The sequence below is a fragment of the Phaseolus vulgaris genome, chromosome 3 (genome assembly GCF_051622355.1).
Source record: "Phaseolus vulgaris cultivar YP4 chromosome 3, ASM5162235v1, whole genome shotgun sequence".
Lineage (NCBI taxonomy): Eukaryota > Viridiplantae > Streptophyta > Magnoliopsida > Fabales > Fabaceae > Phaseolus > Phaseolus vulgaris.
Genome location: NC_143500.1, coordinates 40,887,379 through 40,904,916, shown reverse-complemented (window position 1 = coordinate 40,904,916; position 17,538 = coordinate 40,887,379). Strand labels below are relative to the sequence as shown.

Here is a 17,538-nt window from a genome sequence, read left to right as displayed (position 1 = left end):
GTTAAGAAGCTCACGTTATGTGATTTTCTTTTGTCAAATGCTTTTGTGGCGTTAACGTGAAGGCTATGAAAAACCATTCTTCCACATTACAAAAGAACAGCAACAACACGACTTCGTTTTCTTCCATTTCAAACTTCCTTGCTGTTTCATTGTGTTTTGGTTTTCCTTGCAGCTGCAAAGTTCGAAGCTTTTTCCCATAACTCGTCACCCAGATAAGTTTATTTCTCTTCCCAAATTCTGGGTTTTGTTTCACCTTTTCTGAAGTCTCTCTGAAATAGGATTTGCATTAGCTCAAACAAATAATAATTTAGAGAGAAGGATACGTCTGTGGTGAATTTTTGTGTCACTTGAACCATTTTGGTAAGAGGACAACCCAGTCAATCTTCACGGACACCACTTTGAGATTTTGAACTTGTTCCAATTAAAGATTTTTTTCTTCAACTTTCACACGGGCTTCACATAGGAGGCTATGTTCCATGAGCCTGGTCACCTTGGTTATGATAAAATGCTTGTTTGTTGTTATCTTGTCCACCATTTCCTTGGCTTTTGGATGATGCCATGTTAATTATATCCGAAGGTCTTTCATGTTAGATTGCCTTTATATTTATTTTCTTTTTGGAAGGCCTTGTTATTGGTTTTATTGTGTTCTTGGTTTGACTGGAATAAATTAGTGTGGTGTAAGAGTGGGAAAATGAGAAAGAAAATGAAGCAAATAGGAGAAATAAGGGAGGATAGTAAAATGGGAGATAGCAGCCCCAAAGCATATGATAATGATACTATGGTGTTTATATCCATGTCTCAAGAATTGAAGAATGAGGGGAACGAGCTGTTCCAAAAGAGGGATCTAGAAGGAGCTATACTCAAATATGAGAAAGCCCTCAAGTTACTTCCGGGAAATCATATTGATGTGTCCTATCTGCGGAGCAACATGGCTGCATGTTATATGCAGAAGGGGGTCAGTGAGTTCCCAAGGGCTATTCATGAGTGTGATTTGGCTCTTGAAGTGACACCCAAATATGGTAAAGCACTGTTGAAGAGAGCAAGGTGCTATGAGGCTTTAAATAGGCTGGATTTAGCTCTAAGAGATGTCAATACTGTTCTGAAGATGGAACCAAATAATGTCATGGCATTAGAGATCTCAGAAAAAGTGAAAAATGCACTTGAGGAGAAAGGATTGAGAGTTAATGATACAGTAATTGAGTTGCCTCCAGATTATGTCGAACCTCCTAGTGCTTTGACTCCAGAAAAGGTAGTGAAAGAGAAAATGCGCAAGAAGAAGGGCTATAAAGAGGAAAAGAAGGCTCCTGATGACAAAATTCTAGAAAGGCAAACCGAGGAGAAATCTGAGGAGAAGGCTGAGGGCAGTATTGTGGTCGTTGAGAAGAAGATCAAGGGATCCAAGAAGAAGAAGGCCAAGGAAAAAATTGATGAGAAGAAGGCTGATATAAAGGAAGTTATAGAGGAAAGAAGTAATGGTAGAAGGGAACACGTTGCTAACAAAACAGTTAAACTTATTTTTGGTGATGATATAAGATGTGCTGAACTGCCTATCAATTATAGCCTCTTCCAGTTAAGAGAAGTTATTCAAGACCGATTTTCGAGCCTAGGAGCTGTTCTAGTCAAATACAGGGACCAAGAAGGTGATTTAGTCACAATCACTTCTGATGATGAATTAAGATGGGCTGAAACAGGATCTCATAGTTCTATACGACTGTACATAGTAGAAGCCACTCCTGAGCAGGATCCACTTTTTGAGAAATTTAAAGTGAAGGAGGCGGAAGTGGTTGGCATTAACATTGCACATGAGAATGGTTGTGTGGGAAAAGCAAATGGAATTGTTAGGTCTTCTTGCATTGAGGATTGGATAATTCAGTTTGCCAAATTGTTCAAGAACCTAGTTGGTTTTGAATCTGACATATATTTGGATTTTCACGAACATGGTATGAAGCTCTATTCCGAGGCTCTGGAGGAGACTGTTACAAGCGAAGAAGCACAAGGCCTATTTGACATGGCAGGAGATAAGTTCCAAGAGATGACTGCCCTTGCATTGTTCAACTGGGGAAATGTGCATATGTCTAAGGCAAGGAAAAAGGTATATAAAACAGAAGACTCTTCTAAAGAGCATCTATGCGAACTGATAAAAAGTTCATATGAATGGGCACTGGAAGAGTATTTAAAGGCAGGAGAAAAATATGATTCGGCCATTAAAATGAAGTCAGATTTTCACGAAGGCTTCTTGGCGCTGGGGCTGCAGCAGTTTGAGCAAGCAAAACTTTCGTGGTATCATGCACTCAGTAGTAATGCAGACTTATTAACATGGCCTTCCGCTGAGGTTCTTCATCTTTACAACAATGCTGAAGAAAATATTGAGAGAGGAATGCAGATATGGGAAGAATCTGAAAAGCAGAACTTGAGTAAAACGTCTAATTCAAACTGTGCTATATTGGATTTGCAGAACATGGGGTTGGATGGGCTTTTTAAAACTATGTCCTTAGATGAACTTGCAGTACAGGAGGCACATATGAGGTCTCAAATAAATCTCCTATGGGGTACCATTCTATATGAACGCTCAATTGTGGAGTTCAAATCAGGGCTACCTATGTGGCATGAAACTCTTGCGGTTTCAGTTGAGAAATTTGAATTTGCAGGAGCTTCTCCAACAGATATAGCTGTAATTTTGAAGAACCACTGTTCAAATAAGACTGCAGTAGATGGTATGTTTTCAAGATACTTGGAAACTTTTTCAATGGCAGGTCTCGTCTTTGAAATTGATATAGCTACTTAGATATAATGATGTATCATATATGTTAACTTTTTCACTGGCAGGTCTTGCCTTCAAAATTGATGAAATAGTACAGGCATGGAATGAGATGTACAAAGCTAAAATGTGGAAGAGTGGAGTTCTATCATTTCGTTTGGAACCCTTATTTAGAAGGCGAGTTTCAAAAACTGATCATGCCTTTGAGCTTGCATGAGTTGAATATGTTTCTTCAAGTACTTGAAGAGTTACACGACCAACGCTGCTTCTGTGCCAGAAATGCTATTGTCATCAGAAGGTAACTGAGAATCTGACGCCCATACTAACAGCATTCGTTTTATCCATGTCTGCTTCATTAATTACTTATATGTTATGACTGCATCTTTCAAAAGTGTCTTACAGATTTGAGCATTCATAAGTAGCTGTAGAAAACATTTGCACCTACATGAAGTTTTTGCTGTTAATGGTTTGAATTTTTACTTGCGTAAACTTTACTGGAGCAGTTTCTTTTGCAAATACATTTCACAGCACATAAGCTCCTCAGGGTATCCATGCTTGGTAGCAGTAGAAAATGGTTGAAAAAGGGTTTAAAAGGTTTTAGATGATATTTCTGATAAATATGTTCTTCACGCAAAATAAAAGTCTAGATAAATACTGTTATCATATACACTGTCAATTTGTACTGTTGTCATTGCTTATGACCCTGTTTGTCGTAGTAGATGGACCAATTATTAAAGGACTATATACATTGAAGTTCTCCAATCTGGTCCTAGAATCACATCATGTTTGTAAAAATGATGTTTTCTGTTCCACTGCAAGTTAATGCTCACAGAGAAAGCTTTACTTCTGTACATGTTTGTCATAGCTTAATTATATTATTTATCCTCCTTGAGTTCTTTTTCTGCTTACCCTGTTGATAATATCATTATAGCCATCTTTGATGACAACCTTGGTTTGTCTATGCTGCAGGTTATTCATGCTACTGTTAAGAATGTGGGTTCACCAATATACTAGAAATATTCTTTTAATGGTCTTTACATTTCCAAGAAACAAGGGTCTACAAGTTTTCTTTACACTTTGGGAAGAAGGCTTAGCAGGAATTACCTTTTACTTAGTTTCTGCTTTTGCTCATTTCACCTTCCCTTCAATTAGTTATTAGATTTTTAAGATGATAAATTTGTTACAAAATCAAGCAACGGGAGATGCATGCTCCTTTTTATTCTGTTATTTATCGATGTGTAATCTACTCTTTGATCTTTGCTGAGGTAGTCTCTTTCTCAGTTTTCCTTCTAGTGTGTTAAACTTACCGGTTGCAGTGCCTTTTCTACTTAAATACATATGTTTCAAATTTCTTCAAGGGTGATTTTAATTATGATTTATCCATGGTTATTTATAAAGATATTCTTTAAATATTAATCTGATTCTTTCCCTAAAGTATGTTATTTATCATTTTAACTTGTTATTTTCAAAAAAAAATTTACTTTTTACGTGTACTTTTAATATTAAAAAATGATAAAATTCGCGATTTTTTGTTATCAGTAGTATTAAATTATAATATTACATTTTTTTGTTGTTTTATCTATAATCTAACTATTAGTATTATCAATACATCAGTTCGATACTGATTTTCAAAACATAAGTTTTACCCAAAGAGTCTAGGCCTCTGAGTTCACACTTCGAAACAAAATTATCCACTTACTGGTCCACAGTTGTGCAACTAAGTGACATGCAACTTGATTCCCTCATCAGTAAGTATGCGTGCTAAAAGACTAGCATCGAATAACTGATTTTGACTGGGTTAAGTTGACAACACGAGCCTCGTAACAAGCAGAATTCTCTTTTTGCTCAGTGGTAATTCCAACATTGCTATGCTCGCGGCCTGAGACATGGTATGACGATGAAACAATAAAATGAATCATAAAATATGGAATGCATCCCACAAACATTAGCCAGTAACTAAAAGCCAGTTACAGTTCGTTACTTTACGGATATAGTAACTGGTCCAAACATACACATGCGTGAGAATGTTATCATATTATACACAGACAACATAGATAGCCCCATCAGGCATATAAATCCAGGTGAGAAAGGGGGAAAGAAAGATATATGTACAATTATTCTTAGACGGGAACATACTAGCATGCAAAATAGAGTATAATTACATTCTTGCATGCCAATTTTATGTACATTTTTCTTAACTATTGGAACACTGGCCATAAATATGTACAGAAAGTTGTTCACCAGATAGATAACAGAATTTTCTCCTCCTGGTTTATTCTGGCCGAAAGCTTATTAAATTTGGAAGATCAGTGGACTGAAGCTTCTTAATTTCAGAAGCAGTAACCTTGCAAGACTCCAAGGTAAGAGTGCGTAAATTCTTTAAAGGCTTCAGATACCGTAGTCCTTCATTGGTTATACGAGAATTTGAAACATTTAGCGACCTCAGTGCTGTCATGCCTGTATTCAGATATAAAGAAACATAAGATAGATGTGTTAACAAAGCAAGACAAATTTGTATTTGATCTAATTACAGGGCAAGGGGAGGAATTAAAAACCAATAGAGACAATATTCCCCATCTAATTTTCTCTTTTTTCATTTTCATACTTAATTATGATTATCCGGGCACTCAGTTGCCAATGATAAATGGTATGAATTAGGTGTTCCAGTAGTGCTTAGAGCTAACAACAGTTCTGCACAAAAATTGAGCGAATCGTGCCAATTGCACGCTACATGTGGTGCTTAATTAAAATCCAAATTAAACTTGCAAGAGGTAATATATCATTGACTAGCCATTCAAGTTACAGCTGTGTCTGTATCCGCCAAACAATTATTTTTGGAAGAAGTTTTATGGGGTATATAAAGTAATGAAGGGAAGCAGAAAATACCAGATATCAATTCCAAAGTTTTATCTGTCAAGTTGCAATTCTGGGACAGGTTTAGCTGTGTCAGGGAGACAATTTCTCTTATATTTTTTACGCCATCATCAGTTAATCTTCCACCGCATATTTCAAGGGATTGCAAGTTCTTGAATGCTGCAAGATGGAGAACAAAAGAGGAACTAAAATTTAAGCCAGCAAGATAACCAGTAATCTTAGTCACAGGGTCATAAACCCGTATTTTCCCATTATTTTTAATCAGTGCTCATTTCTTACGATACACAGAAACAAATGAAAAAAAGAGTGAGTTGGTGTTGAATGGTGTTGCCAAGTAGTACTGCCTCCATTTATTGGTGTTTTGTATTGGGTCATTACACTGTTTGCTCAAAGTACAGGCAAAAAGAAATAAACACGGACTTATTGCAGATTCCACTAAGTCCTTATGCTAGCTAAAAGAAGAGAAATTAATATATATACACACACATATAAAGAAACCAATCAGTGTTCTATTTTACATTAATTCTAGAGGGGTCAGATAAAATAAGGTTGCCATCAAAGTCTACACGCAGAGAAAAGATTCAACATCAAATTTGTAAGTGTAAGTGAAAACGTCATAAAAAATAAACCACTTGCACTAGATAGCTAGAATTTGCACCACTCGTTTCTCCAGTTAAACAAATTTAAATTTATTTTCTGGACTGATTATAACATTTCCATGAAAAATTCAAAGTTTGTAGCCCAATACCTACGTGATAAGCATAAGATTTCCTAAAAAGAAAATGGCAAGAAAACCCCTATTATTATCGATGCACTTCCATTTCAAATGTAGACTACTAAGTTATAAAGATAGTTAACAAAGTCAACTAGCAATAAGGTAGATTAGAGAACTATACTGTTAGGAATGGCATACAGTCGTACATCGTAAATATGCAGTTCCCTGGTCTGAAATGTGTGCTCCAAAGAGATCCAATGTTACCAATCCACTCAGACCTGTTAAATACAAGACCAATGAGACAGCTAGAATTGAAGCAATCGGTACAAGAAAAATTAATCATAGCTTCCACAGAAATTAATTACATAGCAGTATGGACAATCAAACAGTAAATATACACATAGCCCCCAAATACAAAAGGATCAATACATGATTGGTTTCAGAGACGGGACATCCCCCCCTACTTTTTTCAGATTTTATTTTAATATAACATACTATAACATAATATATAATATAGTAATTTAGTTTTAAGATAATTAGTTTATTAATTTTCTTTTTATAGTTTAAATAAAACACAATAACATTCTTTGTTTTAACCAAATATTCTACTTTTTATACTTTTTGTGAAGATAATTTTGTTCTTTAATATTTTAGATGAACTATTTGAGAATTACTCATTTTTATTTTTAATGTTTTTCTTTATAAATAGTTATTGAAATATACCAAAATTTTGACAAAATTTGCTTTCAAGACACTGACAACATTACTTTTTTCTCATTTTCCAAAAATTCAAAAGAAAATTATTCTTAAATGTATGATAAGTAAAATAACATATTGTGATTTATTATATTTTTTTGAACCATAATTATTATATCTCTTTTTAGAAGAAAAAAATAGTAGCATATAACTCTAATTATTAACATTTATAATCTTATTATTTCAAAACATGTAATCTTATGTATAAGTGTATATATTTTATTTTAATAAATTACTAATGTAGTTGATGTTTTAATTATATCTATAAAAATATTGTATTAAATTTTTGTGTATATATATTTATTACTTTAAACTTTTTTGGTTGCCCCCGTACTACTCTAGGCTGGTTCCGTCCCCACTTGGTTTGATACAGTTTTGAATTGTATTCATTGTATACAGGGTAGTGTCAAAATTAAAACCTCTATTTCAATCAACAATCTAAACCATAGATCTAATGTTCACTTGCAATATGTGCCCGGGCAAGGTGATTAAACTGTAGAGATTGGTAATAGGTTTAAGTAGAAGAATCACACCTTGGCAATATTTAACATTGATGATTACTCACAATTAGGAGCTAGTACCCTCTATAAATACGCAAAACTGTTCATATGACAAAACAAATGATTTAAAAAACTTATCTCGGGTGAAGCCGCATAAAAAGGGGACTAAAAAATATTAGTTGCACTTACTTTTTAGTTCCTCTACTATAGCTAATGTATGGTTTTGGTCCTCAAATAAGTTTTAGAGTGAATTTAATTTCCCAATTTTTGTAATTACGTCAATTAAGTTCCTCTGTCAATTTCCTTTTACTTAAAATTTTCAAACTCTTTACAAGTTGAATCAAATAAATCATTTCCAATATTTTTGGCTCCACACTCAGCCAACTAAAATATAAAATTTAACCAAAAACAAAAAGAAATCCAAAATCTTCCTTTTCTTCAAACCCTAATATCCCCTTACTAGTCCTTATATGTTTATCAAATTTCCTCTATATTCTGACATCAAAAGCTTTAAATATAAAATATCCTAAATCCGTCAAATATCCCAACTGTTTTAATAGAAAATAAGATTTTGAGGATTTTAGGTTTTAAAATTAGAGGGACCAGATTTGCTTGGAAAAGTCCTGGGAAACTAAAATCACAATCTAAACTAGATGGATAAGGGTGTACTAGAACCCAAAGAAAAAAGAAGTGGATAAATGAATGTAAAAATGCTTACTGATAAGATTTGAAAGTCCTTTGTCGGTAATCAGTCGGGTGTCCAGATTAAGTGACTTAAGTTGTGTCAATCTTGACAGCCTTTTCAGGCCACTATCGGTTACTGTAGTAAATGAAAGATTTAAATCTTCGAGTTTATTTAAACCTGGATAAAAGCAAGAACCACATAATCAATACATGCGTCAGTAAAGATCTCCAACGGCACACTAGTGTAAGTGTGCATTTGTAGATGTAACTACAAAACACTACACAAACAGATAAATTTCATATTTTGACAATGTTTAGTTTTAATGAAAGAAGTCCTGAAACCACATAATGTTTTGAATCAAATTAAAATCTCATAAACAGCAACCTCATCCTAGCACTGCCGGGCCAGATTGATAACACTTATGATTTAAATTAAGAAAAAATGACTCATATTTGGGTAAATACAATAGTCTATGATGATTTAATGCAAAAAATGGTAAAAAAGCAAACAATTTCAATTTTCTTACTAATATCTGACATCCACAAACTAAATAAGGAGCTATGATATATAGAATACCTCATAGACATAGCCTTAGCAAGCCAATATTTTCTAACCATGAAGCATAACCAACAAATATAGTAACATACCAATAATCTAATTTGAATTTGGTCTGCCAAAAAACTCAAAAATAAAGTTTATATTTTTATTTAAAAACCATATATACAGGTATGTATAACCAACCTGATATATAACGCAGCCCGCTATTCCCAATGTCAGTGTCAGACAACAGCAGACTTTTCAAGAGTGTGAGGCCTGAAAGAACAAATAACTATAATTTCACACCATAGGTGATACTTCAAATGAAATTATTTAATTCCTAAAATCTCATTTTCTTCCACCTTCAGAAAGCATTTTGATAGAACAAATTAAGGAAATTTAAAAATATTATATACGCAAAACTGAATTAAAGCCACCAGTGACCAAGACCAAGAACGTATATATATACATTCCAAACACACTGTCAAGGCTAAATGCTTGCTTAAATCCCCACGACAATTTTATAAGTGCAATTCAGATATTCAAGTTGGAATGAGCCAAGTTTCACATGGCTCTGTTCCATCTCAATTTTTATTGTCTTAAGAATCATGACATTCAACATTCAGCTAAAAATGGCATAAAGGCAAATAAAACCTCAATGCCTCGTGTCAAATCGCCAGGCACAGATCAATAAAACTTTTAACTAGTGTGAAAAATCTATTCAAACTTTGAACAATGTAATGACCATTTAAATCTAACAAAAGGAAAATGGTTACTTAAATATAGTGCAAACCTGTCAAATTAGCAAGCCCATCATCACCTATCCTGCAGGAATCCAGATTCAAATACTCCAAATTTGTTAAGCCTGTAAAAAGAAAAAAATATTTAGTGATAGTGAACAAGTCGTATAAATGATGATTGATGATAGTCAACATCCCAGTAGCAATAATGACCCGAACTTGTAGAATATAAAAACTAGTTGTTGTAATTCCACAAGCACTTAAACATGTTAAAAGTTGGTGGGCTTTAGGGACCAGATGGGCAATTTATTTTAAGCATATAAATATTATGCACCTGATAATTTCTAGGTTCTTTCCAATTTTTCAGTTTCGTGTGCCCTTTTATATGAGTAATTTCTATGAGTAATGAAAAGAGATATTAAGATTGGACTTTCATACATCCTTTATTTCCAATACGTTTACTTCAAAAATTGAATTAGTTCATTAGACATGTCAGCGTCTAAGGAAGGACTCTTCAGGAAAATTTATAATGTAGAAGTGGTTTCTCACCTCTCCTTTTAGTTTGTAACAATCAGGACATTTTGCAGATAGAAAAGCATGAAAATCACGTTATGATGTTCATGTAAAACTATTGAAAGTAAAAGGAATTAAAACACAAAGGGAAAAGTCTGCAGAATTAGTAAAAACAGCAAAAAAAAAACAAGAGTTTCTATTAATTTAGGAAAGCAGCATGTGAATAAAATAGTCAGTCTTATGAGATATTGATGTTTTAAGTACCTTTCAGATGAACTAAAGATGCATCAGTGATTCTGTTAAATGTCAGGCTTAACCTCTTCAAGCTTTTAAGACCTGCAGGAAAGAACATGCTGTAAAACCAAGAATCCAATGATTTGCCATCCTTAGAGCAAGAAGTAAGAACATGACACTCTTAAGTCCTCAAACTGGGTCATTTTATATCAAAATTACCAGCGATTTTCTCAAATCCATCATCGGAGATACCACATCTGTTGAGATTTAAGCATGCCAAAGAAGCCAAGGCTGTATAAAAAAAATGTGTTAAAGAACTAACTAGGAGAATTTAACCATTGGAATTCTAAGAAAATGAGTTTCCAAGTTAAAACATAGCCTTTGCCCACTTTAGCAGCAGTTGATTGCATGCCGGACTAGTCAAATCCTTAATTATCCAAATAAAAATGATAGGAAGCTCATGAATTGCAGAGTAACTTCCAGAAAACATAACAGCTGTCTAAAATTGAAAAATAAAATGAAATGGCACTAAAAAGATAAGTTCAGAATTGATTTTTACCATGAATAGACTCCAAACATGCAGCAGTAATATTGCATCCTTCCACATTTAATGTGGTAAGCTTCCCCAAACCTGTAAGCCAGAAAGAAATACCCAGGCAATGTATAATGGGGAAAACAGAATTAACCTAGAGCAAACAAAGTTATGAACTTATTCAATATACTGAAACCCTATTTTGATGATAGTAATTATATGATACTTTTATTTGACAATGGATATTGACCAATAGAGATATGGCATGTGTGCAAAATAGCAGCAACAGTTATAGAGTCTTAAGACACTTGTAATGGATGCCAAACACTGGAAATATACCTCTTAAATAGGCAATCCCAATATCAGTAATACTGCTGTTGGAAATGTGTAACTCCTTCAAATTTATAAGCTCTGAAACGTTATATGCCAACAGTCAGCTCAAAAATATTAAGACCTAGCTTCCTGATTCTAGAAGTAAAAAGAACTGATGATAAATGCAGCAATTGATTTAAGTTGCAAAACCACATGTTCCAGTATAAACTCACGGGTGTATTTTGCAAGTAACTGTTGGGTTTGGGTGCAATTGTCATCCCTATTCGGAAGTTATGCATTGGTGAAGGATAGTATTTTTCAGAAGATAGTTTCACATGCATCCCCAATAACCAAAGACAAAACAAAGTTTCTAGAAGTTTTTTTTATAAAAAAACTCACCCTCCAACCCAAGACAGGCAAGCTTCCTAACTCAGCACTTGCAAAGATTTACAAGTACCTCAACCCAAGGAGACAAGTGGATGCTTAAGCCAGGAACTAGTCAAATGCAAAACCTCGTGCTGTCCCATTCAACCAACCCGTCAGAGTTAAAGTTTCTAGAAGTCTAGACCAAAGATTTCCGAAGAAAAATTGCGGCATGTGCAGTTTAAAAGTTTGTCTGGTGTATTTGTTAAAGCAAAATACTCATATTTATGTGTACATTTCTTAATCACACAAAAAGGCAGACACATAATAGATAGGTTTTTGTGTAAGGCTACTCTTTAAGGGGGGTTATTAGTAGAGTGAGTGGAGAGCCTGAGAAAGAAAGCAAAAAACAAAAAATTAGAAAGTCAAATTTGGAGAACAGTGTTGCCCCCACCCAGTTTTTTGTTATTTGCTAACTAGGAATAAGAATAAATGCAACACACTAGATTACAATGTCATAAAAAAGCTGATCTCAGATAACTAACAAATGAATGAGACACAATGCAGAGACACAGTAATACTGCCTTTGTACAACATAAATAAACCTGAAATGCAATAACTACGATAAAAACCATATCATCTTATGATCAATACCTGAGATAGACTTCATGTCTGAATCCGTAACACATTTACAGAATCCAATATTGAGGTACTCAAGCTTTTTCAAACCTGTATTATTGAGACAAAAATTAAATCTATAACCTAGTAATTTCATAATTATGCTGTATAAAAGAGCACCCTAAGCAGGATAATATCTAAATAATGAGCCCCTTAAAGAAGCTAATGAAGGCTGGGAGGACTGGTAGGATCAATTAGCCTTCTTGACTCGAAGGTCCAGGGATCAATTCCTGTTGGTAGTCCTCCATTGGCAACCCCTAATTTATCATTACCATTAAGCACAGGCAACAGCAACCACCCCCCATTAACCAATAATGATGAAAATCCATAATCACATTAACTTTAAAGTCGTGTGAGATTGGTTATAAAATATCAATTACATTAGAAATAAGTTAACTTCTTGCATATAAATGAGCAAGAATGAAGGATAGCAGCAACCTTTAAGATGAACAAATCCACCATGAATTTCTGAACACCTCTCAAGGTCCAACTTCTCCAGATTAAATAAGTTGGAGAAAGCACGCATTCCATCAGGCTTGACACTGCTGCTCTTCCTGATAGTCAAGGAATCCAAGTTTGAAAGACCTACAGAAACAAATTGGGTTCTTAATTGTTTATGTTAATCTGACAGAACTCTTTCACCTTTAGCAAGTAAACCTAACCCATTTGCTACCATAAGATTCAGAACAAATAATATTGTTATTCAAAAACCATAGCTCGTAATTCCAATTTTACATAATGTTCAGTTAGGATTTCTTTTCATTATTTATATTTCTTTTAGAGCAACAATAAGGAAAAACAACCTTAATCTAAGAATAATTCTGCACTGTATACCACAAGCAAAGACACAAAATAAAAGACAGAAAACTTACATAACTAATTTCAATCATTTGTATGTTCTTCCTATGTTCATAAACTAGACGTGTTCTGGTCAGAAAAACTGATCATAAGAATTGTAACTCTACCACTAATGTGCTTGAGCCCATATTCTGAAAATTGATCACAGTAATTGAGAGTCAATGCTTGAAGATTTGAGCAATCCTTTAGGAGTCGTAGTCCATTATCTGTCACCTGAGAACCAGAAACATCAACTGAAAGTAAAGACAACCCTTGGGAAGAGATGACATCCATCCAGTTATCATGCACTCCACCATATTCACCCAGGTCAATATCCTGCCATGCAGAACAAAAAACATAAGTAGGGTCATCTTTGTAACAGAAATTCGTAAGAAGAAAATTAGGATCAAGGCAACGCTTCCAATTTCACCAAGCATCTAAAACAGTACCTGAAGAGCACAATCTCGGAAAGCTTCGAGAGAAGCTTCTGTTAGGCAGTGAGAATCGACGAATTCATTGAAGATCTGCTGGCTAATGTCTCTCGGAAGAATAGAAAAGGAATTGTATTTGTGAAAATCCTGTTATAACTCAAAACATGTGAATCAAGCAACCATGTAAGGGAAAAAAAATAACAAAAATCAAAAGCAAACAAGGTGACAAGATGCATGCACCTCGCGTATCCTATTTATGCACAAATCCATGAGGGAGGGACAGGTTCCCCGTCCGGGACATTGATTGGACTTGGAACGTAAATTTCTGCCACTTCTAAAATATCTTCCCGAGATTCCTCTCTGTAAATCATCTTCCACCACGTGTTGATCTCTCTTCCTAGAGGAGATACCTCCCATCACTCAATTGCCTATAGATACCCTTTGATCACATACGCATATGAAATATGCCAAAGAAACTCAAGCTCCCATCCCACTTCAACGATTTTCTGGTGTTGTTGGACTGAACTGCATGAAGAAACGAATAAAGTAAACAAAACAAACTCTGTCAAACTAACCACAGTTCAAGTTTTGTGGGAAAAAGATCATCGCAGAATTATTCATATTGATGAGTGATCATGATCAAGCAACCATCACACAATTAATATCAACCAAACAGAATAACAGCAAACTCACAAAACACTAATAGCAACAACAAAAAAAGCACGTCGATCAACTTTTATGGCAATTCAAAAAATAATTCATACGGTACTACTTCAGTGACCACCACCACGAAGAGAAAAAACCTAAGTCTTCAAACGATCAAGATTACTCCTCCGTTTAGATTGTTTCTATTATTATTATTATTTGATTATTGTTATTGTACAGAAGCAGAGACTGTACCTCTCTTCCAGGAGAAGAGAAAGCGATTGTAAGGTTTATTGATTAATGAAGCGTTCTTGAAAGCAGGAAATACAAAAAAAAAAAAAAAGTGATGTTGTTGTGTTAGGTTTTGATGAGGAACCTTTGAAACAGAAAAACAGAGAGCAGAGGAGAAGGGAAGAGAAGAAAAGAGAAGAAAAGCGTGCGGAAGTGAAGCAGGAGAAAAAGGGGTGATGGAAGACACGTGGCAGTAAGAGCGGAGTGAGAGAGTGTAGAGATAAGAATAGACGAGAAGAGTGGGGTCATACTCGTGCATGCGGGTCCCACGTCCACCCCTTCCGCTCTCTCACTCTCTTTCTTCCTTTTTTTTTTTTATTAACCCCACTACATTATTCACGTAATTTTCCTAAATCTTAAGAGAATAGTAAAATGTTTATTATCATAAGTAATTCTCAGAGAAAAAATATGACCAATACTGATAATAATATTTGAGTTATTAAAAAAATTTAGAAGAATAATTTAAGCTCACACTATTATTTTATATCTTAAAAATAAGTTATTTGACTTTTATATTTGTTTATCGAAAAATCATTTAAAATATTCATAATAAATTAGTTTGTTACCACATTAGTTAGGTTCGGTCAAACTCGTCATCTTATTTTTTTTAATTGGATTAAGTTAAATTTTATTTTATTTTTTATTATACTTAATCCAACTCCGTTTATCCTTTATCAAACTCCGATTGTGTTGGATCATTAGTTTTAATTTTATACCATTTTTTTATTAAAAAAATTAAATCTCTTTTTCTAAATAGATTATTATTTAAATAATTTAATATTTAAAAAATATACATTTAATTAATATAATAATTGATTAAATTAAATAAGAACTATATTAATATAATTAATATTAATAGAAATATTTTTTTATCATATTAAATATATATCTTATATTAAAAATTTATATGTTGTTACTTAAGTTATACAGGATTGAATTGTATTAAGTTTAATTGAGTTTAACTCAATAAAAAAGACAATTTTTATTTAAATTAAATTGAGTTTACAATTTATTTCACTCTCTTCGTTATAATGTATTATTTATTATAACTATTATCTTATTTATAGTAATTATTTTATTAATTTAATATTGTATTTTAAGAGAATGATAACTATAGATTCATTTTGTTTATTTCAAATGATTTTATGTTTAAATTTTTATTTTAAGCAATACACTAATTACTGCAACAACATAATAATATCTACATAGATATACATTATTTATTCTTAATTTTAATCTTGATTCAAAATATTCTAGGATATAATATAAGATGAATTCTAAAATATACAATTTGAAAAAAATACAGAAAATTATATCCAAATCACCATGATCTTCCCTATTTTTTTGGCATGCCTAAAATGTTTCATTTCCATGTAAAAATAGTTACCCCATGTTAAAAAGAAAAAAACATATTCTCTACATTTAATTACTAGAAATTGTGATATATATTTAAGGATACACCATTCAACATATAATAGTTCCTTCTATAAATAGATTTATTAACACAATAGGTTTACCAACACCAAAAATATAAATTTAATAGTATTTATCATCTGTAATAATCAAATGCTAAGTATGAATCAAAATATCTTTTGTACTATGCTACTTCGATCAATAATTAAACATGTATTAAATATTTGGGAGCCTGAAAAATACTAGTAATGTGCACACAAAATCTTATCACCTATAAAAAACCGTATATATCTTATATTTAATTATTAAAATAATTATTCTAAAATATTTTTCAAAGAATCTTATAAGTTTTTTATTGATCATTAGTTAAACAACAACTTAATTAGTGTTTAAAATATTATTGATGGTTTTAGATGTTACTATCATTGTATTATTAAAAAAAATGTTAATAAGTTATATATGAATCTTGATACATGTGGTGCGCCACCTTTAATCCTTCATCCTATTTTGGTATTGGTAAAGTGTGTATTATTTTTTCTGTAACAATTAACAGATCTCCCCCAATTGAAGAAATATGGACCAAAGTTATATGTAGTTCTATACATATTTTTCATATTAACAATATAAATTGATCTTAGTGTATTTTTTTATTAAGCATGATATCAAAATCAATGTCTAATTTTAATTCATGAATGCACCAAAAATATTCATGTCATTTTCATCTTAATATGCTCAAAATATCTTTATAAAAACAATGACAGCTTACCTCCCATTCATTGTCTTTTCCATCTGTCTCTTCACACATTAAATGTCCTATATCATTATCCTTTTCTTCAGATAAAATCAAATGTTAATTTGTCAAAAATATTTAAACTTTTAAAAAAATTACCTGGGAAAAACTCATTTAAAATTTGTTTGAACACTTTTTTATAAGGATTTAAAAACAAAAATTGATTTTTCTAGAAGTTGAAATTATCCTATAAACAAATTAAAAATAAAAATTTAAAGAAACTATATAATAAAACTTGTACAAATTTTTTATAAAAAATAATTTTATTTCACAAAGAAATTAATTTGACTTTTTATATTTTTTCTTATAAAAAAGTTGAAAAATAAAACTATTGAGTTAATTTCTTAATAGATCATTATAGTTAACCTAAACTTTCTTAAGAAAACTATTTTTATGAATACAAAAATACAATAATGTTGTTATCATGTTAGATCATAAGGATAAAACTTTATCTTTTTTAAAACTGAATAATAATTGAATATGCTTTTACAATTTACATCTATTTATAAATGAAAATTCATAACTTGTGGGACACATATCTAGTGTAAAAACATATACATACTATAATTTTATTTTTAATAAGAAAATGGATTTAAGGTATATAATATGATCAAAATTTAACGTGATTATATAATAATAATCATGCAATTATTATATGTAAAGTATATAAAGTGCATTAGTTACCTAATCATTTAAAATATCACATTTATCACTTGTATATAAACAAAGCAAATTAAAAAAATATAATAAATTTAGTTTGTTAAACTAAAACAGAATAATTCTAACATGAGTTTTGTTTGTATATACAATATAATTATAATTATAAGAGGTTAACACATAAATAACAAATACAAAATACAAATATAAATTTCTAAAAGAATATTAAAAAGTTATAAATTTTAAATTTCTAAAAGAACATATTTCGAAAGCTTTG

General features: G+C 32.1%; 2 protein-coding genes across 6 annotated transcripts; one reads left to right on the top strand and one right to left on the bottom strand.

Annotated features, from left to right (window-relative positions):
• Window positions 1-12: 12 nt before the first annotated feature.
• PHOX3 (Octicosapeptide/Phox/Bem1p (PB1) domain-containing protein / tetratricopeptide repeat (TPR)-containing protein) lies at window positions 13-4,121 on the top strand. The gene is made up of 3 exons (XM_068608325.2): window positions 13-2,714; window positions 2,827-3,056; window positions 3,728-4,121. The coding sequence occupies exons 1-2, from the start codon at window positions 692-694 to the stop codon at window positions 2,973-2,975; spliced, it is 2,172 nt and encodes a 723-aa protein (XP_068464426.1). The 5' UTR covers window positions 13-691; the 3' UTR covers window positions 2,976-3,056; window positions 3,728-4,121.
• A 590-nt stretch (window positions 4,122-4,711) lies between these two features.
• Window positions 4,712-14,596, bottom strand: LOC137807604 (uncharacterized). 5 transcript variants are annotated; one of them, XR_016519093.1, is made up of 16 exons: window positions 14,366-14,438; window positions 13,706-13,990; window positions 13,484-13,612; window positions 13,163-13,370; window positions 12,636-12,782; window positions 12,174-12,248; window positions 11,184-11,255; window positions 10,872-10,943; window positions 10,532-10,603; window positions 10,343-10,414; window positions 9,619-9,690; window positions 9,030-9,101; window positions 7,637-8,465; window positions 6,554-6,625; window positions 5,645-5,791; window positions 4,712-5,215 (listed from the first exon to the last, which is right to left on the bottom strand). XR_016519093.1 is itself a non-coding variant. In XM_068608324.2 (16 exons), exons 2-16 carry the CDS (start codon window positions 13,880-13,882, stop codon window positions 5,031-5,033), a joined length of 1,716 nt encoding a protein of 571 aa, XP_068464425.1. In that variant the 5' UTR covers window positions 13,883-13,990; window positions 14,487-14,596; the 3' UTR covers window positions 4,712-5,030. The 5 variants fall into 5 exon arrangements, 4 of the variants coding, with proteins under 4 accessions (XP_068464425.1, XP_090155582.1, XP_090155581.1 ...); XM_068608324.2 differs by lacking the exon at window positions 14,366-14,438 and adding an exon at window positions 14,487-14,596 and having other exon boundaries at window positions 8,322-8,465; XM_090299456.1 differs by lacking the exon at window positions 14,366-14,438 and adding an exon at window positions 14,487-14,538 and having other exon boundaries at window positions 8,322-8,465; window positions 13,070-13,370.
• Between the last annotated feature and the right edge of the window lie 2,942 nt (window positions 14,597-17,538).

What these genes read in the sequence shown, in the direction of transcription:
- PHOX3 (XM_068608325.2), top strand. Translation starts at nt 692, where the DNA reads ATGAGAAAGAAAATGAAGCAAATAGGAGAAATAAGGGAGGATAGTAAA. An exon ending in AAATAAGACTGCAGTAGATG is followed by an intron (nt 2,715 to 2,826) that starts GTATGTTTTCAA and finishes TTTCACTGGCAG; the next exon opens with GTCTTGCCTTCAAAATTGAT.
- LOC137807604 (XM_068608324.2), bottom strand. Translation starts at nt 13,882, where the DNA reads ATGGGAGGTATCTCCTCTAGGAAGAGAGATCAACACGTGGTGGAAGAT. An exon ending in CGGGCTGCGTTATATATCAG is followed by an intron (nt 8,466 to 9,029) that starts GTTGGTTATACA and finishes GCTTTTATCCAG; the next exon opens with GTTTAAATAAACTCGAAGAT. An exon ending in GGGAACTGCATATTTACGAT is followed by an intron (nt 5,792 to 6,553) that starts GTACGACTGTAT and finishes TCCATCTTGCAG; the next exon opens with CATTCAAGAACTTGCAATCC.